Raw genomic sequence first — 15,287 nt, 5'->3', positions numbered from 1 at the left:
CAGGTTACGGCATCGGTTCAGTTCTCCAACTTTGCAGAACGGCAGTGCCCTAAAAGGAGAAAATAAGTGTGCCCCCCCCCCATCAGTAACACGAATGGTTTGACTGGCGTTAAGGCTTGGCAAGAAATACATGTCCTGCTTATTTTTAATAATTGCTGTTTCTCTGCCCTTGGGGTGTCGCCTGACAGGGTCCCCGGGGCTCCCGAAGAGGGAGGGCGTCTGCTCCGTGGGTGATGCGCTGCCGGGAGCAGAGAAAACCTTGGCTGGCAGGGAGGAAGATGGAGGAAAGAGGCGGCGGCGGCGTCCTCCAGGAAGCAACCTGGCCTCGGGTGTGGGTTTCTGCCGACACGCCCCTCCGCCCGGAGGTCAGCCCCCGCCCCTCCGCCGCCTAGGGCATAAATACAGGTGCGCTCACCTGGCGCGCAGGTGAAGGCAGGCGCTCGCGCTCCGGCTCCTCGCGCCATGGCCAACTCGGGCTTGCAGCTGCTGGGCTTCACGCTGTGCCTGCTGGGCGTGATCGCCAACCTGACGTCCACCATCCTGCCCCAGTGGCGGGTCTCCTCCTTCGCCGAGGGCAGCATCATCACGGCGCAGTCCTACCAGCTGGGCCTCTGGATGGAGTGCGTCTGGCAGAGCACGGGCCAGCTGCAGTGCAAGATCTTCGACTCCATGTTCAGCCTCAGCCGTGAGTGGCGGCGGGCCGGGCGGGGGGCGCCGGGGGGCCTGGGAGAAGCCGCGCCGGGCAGCGCCTCTGCGAGCCTGCGGGCCGGGCCGGGCCGGGGAGGGTCGGGTCGGGGCGGCGCGCCGAGAGTCGGGCGGGGCGGCCGCTACTTCGCCCTTTCGACCCCGCCGGTTGCTGATTAAGCCGTCGGCGGAGGCGGCGCGCCGGCTCGTTCGCGCCTTCGGGGCGCCCTGGCCGCGCTTGTGAGCCGCCCGAAGGCTCCCGCGGGTCGCTTGCCGGCCTCCCCGCTCCCCCCGCGGTCCTGGGCGCCGCTGCCCTTCGTCGGACGGGGCGTTTCTTGTCGAGGGCGGAAATGCGCGGGGAAGGCGCCCGCGGAGGGGCCTTTCGGCTCGGGCGCCCAGCCCGCCGGCGGCGGCGCCGCGCTTGCTGGGAGGGCTTCGCGGAGGACCCGGTCGGGAGGAAGGGCTGCTGGGGGCGCGCGGGGGCCGCCCAGGCCCTCCCGGCGCCTCCGCCCAGAGCCCCGTTCAAGATGGCCCCGTCCCCTGGCTGGAGGTCAGCGCCGTGGCTGCCCGCCCGCCCGTCCGCCCGCCCGCCCTCAGGCTGGAAGGCGGCGAGCCACGCCGGGCGCGGAGGACTTCGGGGCTGTCGAAGACCTTCGCTCCCGGCCGTGCGTTGGCAGAGGGCGGCGCGCGGACCCCCCGGAGGGGTCCCCCCGATGGCCGCCCCCTCGCCTCCTTCGCCCCTGGGGAAGCCGCGTCTGTTCCGCCGGGCCTCCCCGTCTCCCGGGGGGCCAAATCCGGGCGCCTTTAAGGAGCCTCAAACCGGGAGCTGGGGGGCCACTGCCGCCGGGCGGGGCGGAGGGGGCTCTCAGGGGCGCGGGGGGCCTCAGTCTCTGTGGACCCAGCCTCGCCTCGCTCGCCTCGGGCGCCTCTTCCGGGCACCTGCTCCCGCCGCTGCCCCGCGGGAGGTTCCCGGCGCTGCCGCCGCCGCCGCCGCCTCTTTGTGGGAAGGAAGACGGCCCCAGCCCCTCCGGCGACTTTCCCTCCGCTCCCTCCCTCCCCGAACTCCCAGGGCCGGTTCGGTCAGGTGCTCCGGCCTTCTCCCCTCCCTCGGGAGCCACACCTTCGGAGGAAGCGTGACAAAGGCCCTGCGCGGCCCGACTTCCCCCCTCGCCCCCCAGCCTTCCAAGGAGGTGGGGCAGAAAGCGGGGGCGGGAGGGAGGCGCGCATCTGCTCTCCCACTCGCAGAAAGAGCCAGCCGGGGCCCACGCGCCCCCTTGCCCAGCCTTGCACCCTCCAGCCATTGCACCGGGCCCAGGGTTTGGGTGGGGAAAAGGGGCGGGGAAATGTATTTTATTTTATTTTATATTTCGAATTTGGTCACCGGCCATCTCATGAGGAAGTCACGGGGGCGTCCCCAAAACCCGAGTCACTGGGTTCCCAAGTTTCCCTCTATCCATGCAAAGCTAAAGCCATCTGAGTTCAGACACAAAGCATGACGAGAGGGCACATTAGAGCAGTGTTCCTCAACCTTGGCCGCTTGAAGATGGGTGGACTTCAACTCCCAGAATTCCCCAGCCAGCCTTGCTGGCTGGGGAATTCTGGGAGTTGAAGTCCACCCATCTTCAAGCGGCCAAGGTTGAGGAACGCAGCTGGTGGGTCCAGCCAGGTTGAAGTTGGCATCGTAACTCCATCGCAGCCCAAGGCTTCTCCCCAAAAATCCGGAAATATCTCCTTGGGTGCGACAGCTGGTCCTCAAAAAGCCCAAAGTCGGTTTGGTGATTTTATTCTGAGCAAAAGACACCGCCAGCATGCTTAACAGCCCCTGGTGCTGCCGGGAATCCACCTACAATCTGGTTTTGCCTCAAAATGGCATCGTGAAAGGTGCCGTTCGGAGGCCACCTTCGGCCCAGCGCAGCTCCGCCCTTGGTCCGGCTGCTCTCGCGCGGGGCCTTTTCGCCAAAGACCGTAGCATTTTACTCGCACGTTCTTCTCCTAACCTGAGTGTGGAATGTGGTGGTGGAGAAATGGGTCCCCTCCAATGTCTGAGTTTTCGCCACTGCCCAGATTGGCCCCGAGCTGTACCTTTCTTGGGCCGGTGTTGTTATATTTTCTGAAGTGGAAGGAGCTGCTGGGTGGGGCCTCTTTGGCCTTCCAAAGGGGTTCGGAGTCTGCAGAACGTCTAAAGTTTTGCAAAGCAGACACCGCTAACAAGTCTGGTTCTGTCTGAAAAACAAACAGAAGATCTGTCCTGCAATGAGGAAACCTGGGTTTGTGACTTTCCGAGATGGAGCAATATTTAATCTGCAGGCCGGGAAGGGTGAACCAGGTGTGAGAATGTGCGGAGCTCTGAGACTTCCCGCTGAGCAGGAGAGGAAGTGAAGACTCTGCTTGGTTGGAGAAGGGGAAACTGGAAGGGCTGGGCCGTTCATGGGCAAATTTAGATGCCAGGATCCCCATGGCTCATTCAGGTGAAGGCACCCGCTAGAATGGGCTGGCTGGCTTTCTCCCTCTGCCCCGAAAGTTCCCGTCTCTGTTTATAAAACCGAAATGGCGCGCCAAAGCCACCTGATACCTTATCGACTTCATTACTTGAGAAAACAAACCTTGTTTGTCTGCAGGGTAAACGCAACCACAGGGTCAGCCAGTCAGGGCGGAACAGGCCAGCGGCAGGGCAGTTGGGAAGCTGGAGGAGTTCGGTTGGGGGCTGTCGCCCGCAAAGGGGTTCTGCGCCCATTTCACAGGTGTTGTCAGCTGGAGGTGTTGCCTGAGGTTGGAAATCTGGACTCCGGTGACGGGGAGAGATCGTGAATTCGGTAGAGAGCCATGTTGGTTATGGGGGCAGGAAGTCACACAGCTCACAAAAGTTTGTGTCTTTTCATAAGACGCGTGAGTCAGAAAAGGTGCTCCCGGACACCTCCTGATTTTTTTGTAAAGGGGTGATTATCTCAGTGGTGACAGAAGAAATCAGGTTTCCTTAGCTGAAAATGTGGTTTAAATGAACACTATTTCCTCTTAGATGTGTGTTTAATAAGAAAGTTGCTCACTGAAAAGGCAGTGAGGACCCCTCCTTAAAGCCAGGAATCCTGGTTCTCCCCCCCCCGGACCTTTACACACACACAAATACACACCCACACACGCCCGGCACCTATATGTCAATGCTCCCCTCTCTGTTTTCCGCTCCAACACTGAGGTTTCACCGAAACGACACTCTTGTCTTTGTTCAGGCAGCCGTTGCCTGGTGTGTGTGTGTGTGTGTGTGTGTGTGTGTGTGTGATGACCGTTGTGCCTGAGTGCAGTTGCTGGCACACCTGTCCCAAGGGAGGGGTGATGTCACCTTGCCACCGGGGCCGTGGGGAGAGGAGGAAAGGGTGGGGCTGATCTGCCCCTCCATATTCTGGAAGGCAGAAACTGGGAAAGGTGGCCTTGGAAACACCTGGAGGGCAGAACTACCCCACTCCTGACTGGTTTGGGGAAGAGGCAAAGCCTGCGACTTTAGGTTCCTTTTCTCCCCCTGCCCCACAAAGCCAGGCTTTAAGCTGGATTATTGCCAGGAATCGCTCATCGTAGGTGATAATAGAGCACTTTCCAGGGGTGTCTGCAGGGTGTGATCGAAAAAGCCGTGGCGGACCTCTGATCGCACCCCTGGGCCTGCGGCCGTGACTTCTTTCTGACCCCACCCAGCAGACACCCCTGCTTTGCAACCGCCTTCCCCAGTAGGATCATCTGGGGGGTGGGTGAGATAGGCCCAAGTCCTTTCTGGCTGGGAATACTGGGAATTGTAGTCCTCGGGAGGCTGCCTTTGAACACAGAACGTGTTGCACCTTTTCGGTGTGGGCGGTAAACCGGGAAGAGGTTGGACTTTTATTCCAGGTTCCATCTGATGTGGTGGAAGGAGGTCAGGGAGAGTTTGGCCAGATGAGGGGGGCTCTTGGGGCTCAATCCAGATGTGGCCCCAGAGGCTTGCTGCTCGTGGTGAAATAGCAGGTCCCCCATGCACCCCCCCAAAAATCAGGCACAGGGCGTGGTTACCACCGAACATATTTAGAATGCCCCAAGAATAACTTGTTAAGGACACCCTCCATCAGACAGACAGACAGACAGAGAGATGCCCTTATCCAAAAAAATCAAGGTGGGGTTATCTTTGGTTCCAGATAAATATTTAACTTTTTGATGTAGAAACCCTTTGTCTATGATTATACTTTACAATATCATAAACCTTATTGATGGGAGGGGCTTTAACTCTCGTGGGGTGGGGGCGTCCTGGAGTGATGTGCCCGGGACTGCACCACCCCCAAACTGCTGAGGCTGAGATGAAAAGGAGGCGAGTTCAGGACAAAAACGGCCGGAAGCTCTCATTACATTTCAATTGAGCAAAGCATGAATTAATCAAAGGCTGTTAATAGGGTTATGCTCTGTGGACCTAGCTGTTTTGTCTTCTCTTGCATTTAAGACTGCAATTCAGGGACAGCACATGGAGGGGCTGCCCCCAAGGGTTGAGTGTGGGGGGGCTGCTTTGTCACCCCTGCCCCCTTTTTGCTCCCCAAATCCACCACATTTGGAGTTGGGAGTTTGAAGTCTGAAGACTTGCTCCTCAGCCAGCCTCTTGATGTTTTCTGGTCTTTATTCGTGGTCCAGAGTTTCACTGGATAGATTTATCTTATTTTATCTTATTTATTTTTGCAATTTCTATAGCCGCCTATTTCAGTCCAAGTGACTCTGGGCAGCGAGGTGGGTGGCCTTATACATCTGATAAACAAATAAAATCTTGCCTCCTGGGACCCTTGTTCAGAGCCCCCGCTCCCCCCGCCGCCAAAGAAGTGTAGATTTCTTCTTGTTCCCTCTCGGCCTCCATGAGCTGTTAACGCAAGGTGTGGTTTTATAGTTGTGGTGTGCAAATGGCTCCCTTAGACTTTGCCACCTGGATAGGTTATGGAGGAGCCAAAGGTGAAACTGAACAGTGATACCTTTTCCATCTTGTGTGTGTGTGAGACAAGCAAGGCCAGGCTGGTGATTCCGTGCAGCTGGGCTGGGGAGGCCCCCCTTTCAAGGAATTGGGGGGGTCAACCCTTCAGACGTGGCCTATTTCTGGACAAGGGAAAGGGTGAAACTGCAGACCAGGGTTGCTGTGCTGAAAATCCCAGGCTTAATCCCAGGAGGTGCTCCCGGAAGAGACATAAAATGGTGCCAGAGAGGGAGGCAGAAAAGAGGGTGCGAAAGGACTTGCGGGCATGATCTGAGAGAAAACGGTTTAAGAAATGGGCAGATTTGACACATCCAGAACGTTGCAACAGTGCAGAGGGAAATAATTCACCCCATCTCTGGAAGGATCAGTTGAGCTTAGGAATACAAGCCTTTCTTTACTTTGGATTGACTTATTTATTTTGGCTTTTCCGAGCCAAATATCGAAGGCAGTACACAAACACATTTACTCCTCCTGGCTTTATCCCTGCAGTTTTCACAACGACAGTCTGCCTTTCTGACTTCCTGGCCTAGCCTGACAGGGCTTAAGTTGTAAAAGTTAAGCCTGGCGCTGCCCCTTCTGAGACCGGCCATATAAGCAGATTTGCGTCATTTTCTTGGCAGCGGACGGTTCTCGCCTTCTTCCATCTGCTGTGGCCGAGCTCGACCCTCCTTAGCTTTTTCAGCTCACCTGGGGTCAGCTCGGTGATGGCTCCTAAAATCACCTAAAAAATGTCTAAAATGACCTAGTAAAAACAGCTAGAAGATGTAGAAAAGAATCAAGCATCCATTCAAAAGAAAAGATTAGATTTTGGGGGTTGGGGCTGGCAATGGAAGCCCAGGGCATTGGGGGGCACTGGGAGGAGAGGGGGGCTCTGCGGGCTCCAGCCTGGGGGCTCCATCTTTTGGAGAAGATGTGGTCTTTAGGAGTGGATGGAAAAGGCCATGTGACAGGCAAGGTGGCGAGGCGGGCTGTGGGCACAGTGGTGTGCCAAGTGACAAAGCCTCATGTTACGGTGTTTCGCAGGATAACCCAGAGTTTCTGGTGCTGTTAGCGGGTGACTCATGCCTACCTCACTGGGCAGCCCCACCCTGTTCTTGGGGCACGTCATGCTCCTTGTGAAATTGTCCCTTTTTGTAGTAGCAAGAGTTTTCCTCCTCTTCCATATTTTTTTTTCTTTTTCCGTCTTATTTATCGATTGGGTTCATACCCCGCCTTCCCCTTCAGGAGCTCAAGGCATTGAAAGCTCTCCTTCCTCTAGTTTTCCTCCACAAAAACAACCCTGTGAAGTAGGAGTACAGAACTGCTGATAAGTCATATGGGACAAATAAATCTTGGGAGATCCTGTTATCCCAGGGTTTATTCCCAACAATTATTTCTTTTTTATTTTATCTTCCCTTTCCTTCAGGAACTCAACGCAGTGTACACCGCACTGCCTCCCCCCTTTTCCCCCAACAACAACCCTGCGAGGTAGATTGGGCTGAGAGAGGAATTGGCCCAAAGTCCCCTGGGGAGCCTCGGTGGCTGAGGGGGGGCTCGAACCCAAATCCAACACCATAACCTCTATACCAACTGGCTCTGTTCTTTTTTTCTGGGACCCTAGAACATTTTTAAAGAAAGGCACAGAGCTGAACTAATACAGCCACGATCTTTTTGCTTTTACCCGTCTTTATCGAAAGAGGGGAGAAACCTATTCTATTCTATTCTATTCTATTCTATTCTATTCTATTCTATTCTATTCTATTCTATTCTATTCTATTCTATTCTATTCTTTCAAATTTATCCACTGTCTGACTCCTGAGGACTCTTAGTGTGTGCAAGGACACACGTGGCAGATGCCCCTTGGCGCGCCTCCACGGATCCCTTTCTGAGAGGGGCTATTCCTTTGTGCCTTTTTACGCTCGAGCGTGAGTGCTTTAAGTATTGTAATATTTTCAGAGGAGGGCTTCAGTGAAAAAGGCTGGGAAGCGTGTGCCACACCCAAGCAAACACTCTGCGTTTCTGGTCTTTTCTGTCCTGCGAGGGATCTGCGAGCACCGCCTCTCCGATCTGTTGGCCCGCAGGTGTGCCGTGGGCCTGGCTGGGTTGGGGCTGTCAGGAGTTGCGATCCAGCTATCCGGGAAGAAGCGTCTGGTGCCCCAGGCTGGGCGCTGGGGTGCTTGGGTTCTCCGTCGGGGAGGCGAGGGTTTGGCCTGGAGGCTGCCAGGGCTGGCAGAACGGGGCTCCTTGGGAAAAGGGTGGCGGCTGGGTGTTGAGAAAGGAGGAAACTCTCCCGGTTGCCTCGAGCGTGACCCTCTCGCTTTGCCTCCACAGCTGCCATGCAAGCTACTCGGGCGCTGATGGTGATCTCCATTATCTTGGGCGTGATTGGCGGTGGAATTGCCACCATGGGCATGAAGTGCACCCACTGCGGAGATGACAACAAAGTCACCAAGGCCCGCATTGCCATGACCGGGGGTTTGGTCTTCATAGTCGGAGGTGAGTTTCTTCCGCCCCTTCCTTCCGGGCTGCACCTGACTGTAGTTCCCTAGCAGGCAGGGACTTGTGTCTTACACAGGCTGTTGGCACAGCGTCGCCTGACTGGGGTGCCCCAAGGGACGTTCACCCCAAACTGGCTCAGTCAAAACCAACCGCCTTATGCCTCAGTCACTGGATGAAGCAGCTCATCCTGGAGCCTCTGGGAAATTGCTAACCATGGTTTATAACACATCGGCTGCACTCACACAGCATGGTTTGCCTGCTCCCTCTGTTAACCCGTTTTCCGGCTCTGCGCTGAACTGCTCGCTGGCCTCCAGATGCTGGATTTGCGCAGCCAGATAGATGAAAAGGAATAAACATAGCAAAGTCAATTCTGGTGTAGTTTGGCCAACTAACCCAACCACCAAGCCTCTTCCTGGCCTCATAACGGTGGTCGTGTGAACACGGCCATTGGGAATCTGGCCTGAAAGTGGCAGAGTTGTGATTTCTTCCCAGTGCGTGGCAGCCCCAGCGTTCCTGCAGTTTTGGATGGCACCCACCTGCTGTCCCTTGCCAGCAGGGATGCCCAGTAGGTTATGGCCCAAAAGGTCAAGGTGGTGCTGCCACGGTGCAACTGAAGCGGCACCTGAGTTATGTGAAGGGAGCTGGACTCGGAGGCGTCATCTGCGTGGTCCCCAAAAGAGGACGAACTGAAACATAAAACTCTTCTAAGTCTGAGCCGGCTGGAAACCTATTTGCAGGATTCCCTTTCTCGCTCCCACAGCTCGGTTTCTGCAGATGAACTAGCAGCCTTAATAAGCTAATAGCCCCTTTTGCCCTCTGCAAAGACCCCAAACTGCTGAGGCTGCTGTGTCTGTTGGCAGAAATGGATTCCTTGGGGCAAGGCAAGGGTTCACAGGTGTGAAAGAAGGTGGGGGACGCTGGTTCGGCTGTGACTCCCATAATTTCCCACCACCGCCAATCAGCTGATTGGCAGAGCCTGGCGCACGTGGTAATCTGTGTGGAGGCAGTTCAAAGGGAGGGATTTTAGTCAGAGGTCAGCCACTTAATATCTGGCCACAGTTAAAGTTGCAAATATTTACATATTTATTTTAAAATATGCTTGCCACCTTTCAAAACTCAGGGCACCTTTGTATTGCAACATTAATCATTGTAGTTTGGGGGATTTTTAAAGAATGATAAGGATCAGCAGTGTGGTCAAACTTTACCACAGCGTATATATGTGGCAAACTTACTTTTGCCTACTGCAAGGCCAAAGTAGACCCTGCTGGGCCCTGAATCAGCCAAAGAAGAAGAATTTCTTTCCTGCAATTCATCGGCTTATGGAATCTCTGGGGAGGAATCCGTCAGAACAAAGATGCTGTGTTGTGACCCCCTTTTTTCCCCTCCCTCAGGCTTGGCTTCCCTTGTGGCTTGCTCTTGGATGGCACACCAGATCATAACAGACTTCTACAACCCCATGTCGCCCACAAATAAAAGGTACGTTGTCCAGAGGAAAGGGGGTGGGTAAACACCCCCCGGCCAGTTCCAGAGCAAACGGCTGCTTGTTCTGTCTCGTCTGACCCCCAGACTTAGAGAATCCCCTTTGCAATGCTTCCAGCTGCAAACCGAGATTCACTTGTTCTCCTGGCTCCGCCCCTTCTTTCCTGGCCCCGCCCATTTAGAGTACAGGGCCATTTGATGAGTGAAGGGGGCCCCAACCTCTGCACCCCAGATTTGGCATCCCCCCGCTCCCCCACTGCTGCTTCCAAGGCAGGAAGGAAACCTTGGAGGGCCGGCGGGACATTTGGAGAGCATCTGGTGACTGCTCCGGTGGAGATGGCCCCCACCTAGCCCCCGTTTTCCAGGGGGCAGCCCAGCCCAGCGAATGCTTTCCCCCTGCTGCAGATAAATAGGAGGCAGGGAGCCTTGTGGGCCCGCAAGGGGGGCTCTGGGAGGCGGAGGGACCTCTCTGAAAACAGCCTGCTCACGGCGGATCTCTTTTTGTATCCCAGGTACGAAATGGGCGCTTCCGTCTACCTCGGCTGGGCGGGGGCAGCCTTGTTGCTGCTGGGGGGTGGGCTGCTGGCCTGCTCATGCCCCGGAGACTCCGGCTACAAGGGCCGCCAGTATCCTCAAGGGAAGCCCGTCTCCAAGCCCCCCAGCAGCCGGGAGTACGTCTAGTTGCCCGGGAAGCTCCCAAGCTGGTTCCGAGACCCACGTGCCCCCGAGCCTGGAACGGCCTGGACTTTGCTGCCCATCTGCACCTACTGGACTCTTTCGAATCGCCTCGGCATCCCTCCCCCCCAAGTTTTTAGCCTGTTTTATTCCTCCTCTGCCCTTTGATTCAATTGTTTTTTAAAATAGTGTTCCTGAAGGGAGGGTGGGGCCTTTTTATCCGCTTGTACATTTCGCTCTGGCTGCCCAGAATCCTGCAGAGGGATCGGAGGTGGGTAACACCCCTAATTCTTCAGCTGTACCGGCTGGGGATTATAGGGTTTCAAATCCAGTGCAGGAAGATTTGGCGGGTAAGAACCCACCTCCGGCTCAATAAATCTTTCTGGACAGATCCAAGGGTATTGGGTGGAATTACCCCGGTTCGGATTGACATACCGAGGTAAAGAAAGACCCAAACCACCGGTCGAGTTTTCCTTCCCCCTGACACCGAAGGAATTCGCATCTTAGGAGCTCTGCTACTCTTGGCCCCTGGAGCTCAAATTGTTAAGCGGGTTCTCTTGCAAATGTTTACATGTCAGGGCATCTGTTGTGTAGGGAATACAGATGGGTGTGGTGGCCAAGCCGAAGCGGCACGCTGGTTGAATTCTCGCTGGAGACTTTTTGCCACTTCAAAAGCTGTTTGGGTTGTGTAAATATGTACATTTGCTGGGGAACACTAGAGCTAAGAGAGGGCAATTTGATTCAAGCATATCCCTTCTGATCAGTTTTATCCCACCCCTAAATTCTCCCAGTAAAATGCTCTTGCTTTTATCGCAAAATCGTATTTTGGAAAATTTTACATTTACTAATGTTTGCTTGCTTTGTTAGATTTTAACTTTTTTCTTCATTGCATGGGGAAAGGGATGAATGAAAATTTGGATAGGAAAGAAGGTATTTTTAGAGTAAAACCTTGCCTTATTTAAAGCACTGACTCCTGAGGGTACTATGTGCATTTTCTGTATTTTTTAAAAAAATTGTATTGCTGGGAATTAATATTTTTTTGTATGTAATAAATAAGTGTTTTGGACAAACGCTCTCCTTAGTCTAGAGCAGGTCATAATGAAATTGATCTGTAAGCCCCCTGAAAACAAGTTTGTAATTTACCAAAAGTCAGCATGGCTTATTGCAAGAACAAACATCACTAGACTTATTATATTTTTTGATTGGGTAACTTTCTTAATAGATGGTGGGAATGTGGTAGACGTAATATACCTTGACTTCAGCAGCGTGAAAAAATAACCCACAAGCTAAATTAATTATCAAGTTAAATGTAGGCTAGATGGCATGACAGTTACATGGAAAACTGATTTGGAGGTCATACTCAAAAGAATGCTCATCAGTTGTTCTTCATCAAATTTAAGAGGTATGAAGCGGTGGCTACAAAGACTGATCCTGCTTCCTTCAATATTTTAATGAACAATTTGGGTGGAAGGCGAAGGGAATATTTTCAGATGATTTGAAATTGGATGAGGTGGCTAATACCCTAGAACAGTGTTTCTCAGCCTCAGCAACTTTAAGATGGGAGGGGAATTCTGGGAGTTGAAGTCCACACAAGTTCTGGGAGGAAGTCCATACATCTTCAAGTTACTAAGGTTGAGAAACACTGCCCTAGAAAATGGAAATAACATTCAAAATGGTTTTGATAGGTTGGAGAAATGGCTAAAAGAAACAATGAAATTTAACAAAAACAAGGGCAAATTTATTGTAGGAAACAGAAAACAGATGCATAAATATAGGACAAGGGACATCTGGGTTAGTAAAAATATTTGTGGAAAAGATCTTGGAATAGCAGTTGATTGCCACTGGCCAACAGTGTGATGTGGATATAAAGTCACCTGCAATTGTAGGTGACTCAATAGAAGTGTAATTTCCAAATTACAGGAAATAGTCATTCCACACTATTCTGCCCTGGTCAGACCTCACCTTGAGTATCGTGTTCCATTCTGGGCACCAGACTTAAAATTCAGAGAAACAAGGAGATTCAAAGAAGGGACCAGAGATGAATCAGGGGACTGGAACGAAAGAAAGAGAAAGGAGCTGAGTTTGTTTAATCTTGAAAAAAACTAACAGGTTGACTGGTACCTGGAAGGAAATAACATACCAGAAGGCCGCGCCCTTTGGCGCACAGGGCGCAGAATCGCAGGAAAGGGGGTTCCAGCTGAACGCTAGAAAAACTTTCTAGTAGGAAGAGCGACTGGACACCGCAACTCCTGACCCAGAGAAGCGGGGAGCTCCCAGCTGTTGGATGTGCTCAGGTGGGGGCTGGGCAGCCCTCTCTGAATTTGGACTTTTCTAGGGCCTCAAAGACCCCTCCCAGCTCTGGAATTCGGAGGGTACAATTTTAATCTTGCCATAATGCGTTACAAATCGCCTCTGTTTTGGAGTTTATTTGTAACATACAGTACAGTTAAAAGAAGCCGTACGGTAGCCTGTTGGGTGAACATAACCTAAAAACATTGACCTAAGACAGAAATAACAAAATACAGAACAACAGCTAAAAGGAATTAATGTTGATGGATTCCCCAACTCCATGTTGGGTAACATTGAAATGTGAAAAGAACAAAGGGATGAATGTAAGAGTCCCAGATTGGGGAGGGGGAGCTTGGGGGTGATACACGTGAAAAAGGAGTGGGTTTGAATTGGGCACCCTTGGCTTCCAGGCCTAAAAGCAGCCTTCCAAAGGGTCCTGCTCAGGGTGCTGGGCTACCAAAGGGGCCCTCAGCAGGGGAGCCCTGGTGGGTGGGCTTTCAAATATCCCGGTCCCCAAACAATTCACAGCTTTAAAGCTTGCTTTGGTAAATGGTGCACGTGAGAATTTAACAGAGCCCCTACTGTGGGGAGAAGATACGTGGAACCTAACGGCACGGCTGATCAAAACACATCCATCATGGGGCAAAAACATCTCAGCTGAGCCTACGGGTCCGTCTTTCCCAGATGGCTCCCCCATCCAACGCCTAACTAAGCCTGAGCTGGCATAGTGTTCTAGGTTGGTGAATGAGAGCCACCTCTGCCCCTCCTGGTGATCCTGGGAAAAGAGGCAGCTGCTTTAAAGGGCTGCAGAGAGGGGCACCCTTTGCCCCATTCCACTCCTGGAATGGGAGGCTCTGAAGCACCTTTGGGAATTAGACACTTCCCCCCCCAGTCAAGTTCAACTCCTGCCAGCGGATGACTAGTATCTCTGTGTCGCAGACCCCAAACCCCAAAGGTGCTTTGGAACACACCGGCAATGCGCACAGCCTTTTCACCAGATCCCATCTATTTCTGGAATAACAGCGCTATCCCGTGGCCAACACGGGGAACGCAGGAGACACTTCCTGGCACCGCCTTCTGGGAGCAAGTCCGAGGCCCTTGGTGGAGCCAAGCACAGGGGCATCTTTGCTGCTCTGCGCGGCCACAGATGATGGAAGTCACGTTCTATCCTACCTGAAGGATTGTCACATAGAAAGGGGAGCGCACTTACCCTCTGTTGCCCCAAAACGTGGGGCCCAGAACCAAGGGGCTGAAGGTATATGGAGGGAGGTTCAGGGAAGACTCCAGGAGGAGCTTCCTGACTCTGCCAGCGGTCGGCCAGCGGAACAGCCTGCCGCATGAAGGGGTTCGGTCTCCTTTGCTATAGATCACACAGAGACTGGAGGGCCCTCTGTCAGAGACGGAGTAGTTCAGGGGGTTTCAAACTTTTTCAGGCCACGTATCTGTAAATTCAAAATTACCTGGAACTCCTGATCAGGAGGCAAAATTCTAGTAATAGAAAACCAGCTGGCGTGGAGCCTTCTGGGCCTGTGGACATGGTCTCTCAGAGAACCCCATCAAGGGCTCCAGGGAACGCAGCTTGACAAACCCTGCTCCGGTGGATACTGCCCTGAGCGGGGGCTAGACTGGATGACCTGAAGACCCCTTCCAGCCCTAGGATTCTCCGTCAGGAGGGCCCAGGTTAGGAGAGAGAGGAAGGGTTGGAGCCGGCAAGAAGCAGCAAGATCAAACCGAGGATTCCTGGCACCTGAAAGACGAAGACAATTATGGTCTCACCACTTTGCTCTGATCCCGGAGCAGAGTCATCTAGGAAGTGGACTAAATCCCTACACTGCAAGACATCCCTTAATCTTTAAAGGGCTACAAGGGGGCTTGTTTCCTGAAGGGGGGGGAAAAAGCAAGGAAAAGTTTTATTTGTGGCCGTACTTTCAGAACAAGGCTTGAGAAGAAACGTTTTACAGCAGTGTGAACCAGCAGCTTCTTGGCTGAGGGAAAGGCACTCTGCGCATGCTCTAAACCCCTGGCCTCACCTACAGGGCCATTTTGCACATTTGACTGAGCCGGCTAAGGTTGGACTGGCTTGGTGCTCGGAAGGGAGACCACGAGGAAATCACGGGGCTGTGGGCTTGGTCGGGAGTTGAAGGAAATCCCCGCAGCGCAGATCATCACCTTCCTGTTGCCAAGCAAACAGCTGGAGCTGAGTTTGCTTGAGGGAAATGTGTGTGTTTTATAGGCGCTTGACAGCCCAGCCTCAGACTTCAATTAATTCTGAACACTTTAAACACGATTTTCCCCCGGCGGTTCAAAGAAGCCTCAGACACAACGGGAGAGTGCCAAGCACCCCTGTCCCAAAGCCATTTGGCCCAGGCGCGCGGTCCCGCCGCCGGCCAGGTGAGGCGAGAGGTTCCCGTGGGAACGCGCCGGGAAGCTTTTGAAGACGAAGGCCCGCCGCGGAAGGGGGGCTTCCCCCCAAACCCAGCAGTCGCCCGTGAGAACGAACGCCGCCGCGCGGGCAGCGCGCTGACGGGGCGAGCAGGCGAGGAGGATGCCCCAGCGGCGGCCGAGGGCCTCGGAAGCGGGCGCCCTGCTCGGCCTCCCGGGCTGGCAGCGCCGCCCGGCGTCCGGCTCCGGGTTCCCCCGACGGCCTTCGGGCGGAGCTACGAGCCCGAGCGCCAGGCGGCGCCCGGCGCCCGGCTGCGGCTTCGCGGGGCTTCGCGTC

At 54.1% G+C, this 15,287-nt stretch overlaps 2 protein-coding genes across 2 annotated transcripts in view; one reads left to right on the top strand and one right to left on the bottom strand.

Moving 5' to 3' along the window:
* Positions 1–555, bottom strand: part of SLC2A4 (solute carrier family 2 member 4) — a 35,727-nt gene extending 35,172 nt beyond the window's left edge. The window contains exon 1 of the mRNA XM_088142100.1: positions 416–555. The gene's annotated coding sequence lies outside the window, so the exon portion shown is untranslated. The remainder of the gene's footprint in view (positions 1–415) is intronic.
* CLDN7 (claudin 7) lies at positions 463–11,349 on the top strand. Its single transcript, XM_007443459.4, has 4 exons — positions 463–685; positions 7,958–8,122; positions 9,517–9,601; positions 10,117–11,349. Exons 1-4 carry the CDS (start codon positions 463–465, stop codon positions 10,283–10,285), a joined length of 642 nt encoding a protein of 213 aa, XP_007443521.1. The 3' UTR covers positions 10,286–11,349.
* Positions 11,350–15,287: the final 3,938 nt, after the last annotated feature.

Source organism: Python bivittatus, unplaced genomic scaffold (genome assembly GCF_059951505.1).
Source record: "Python bivittatus isolate LINGU-HERP-01145 unplaced genomic scaffold, Pbiv_v1 ctg000370_np1212, whole genome shotgun sequence".
Lineage (NCBI taxonomy): Eukaryota > Metazoa > Chordata > Lepidosauria > Squamata > Pythonidae > Python > Python bivittatus.
The sequence above is the reverse complement of the archived record's forward strand: the minus strand, read 5'-3'. Positions and strand labels throughout refer to the sequence as shown.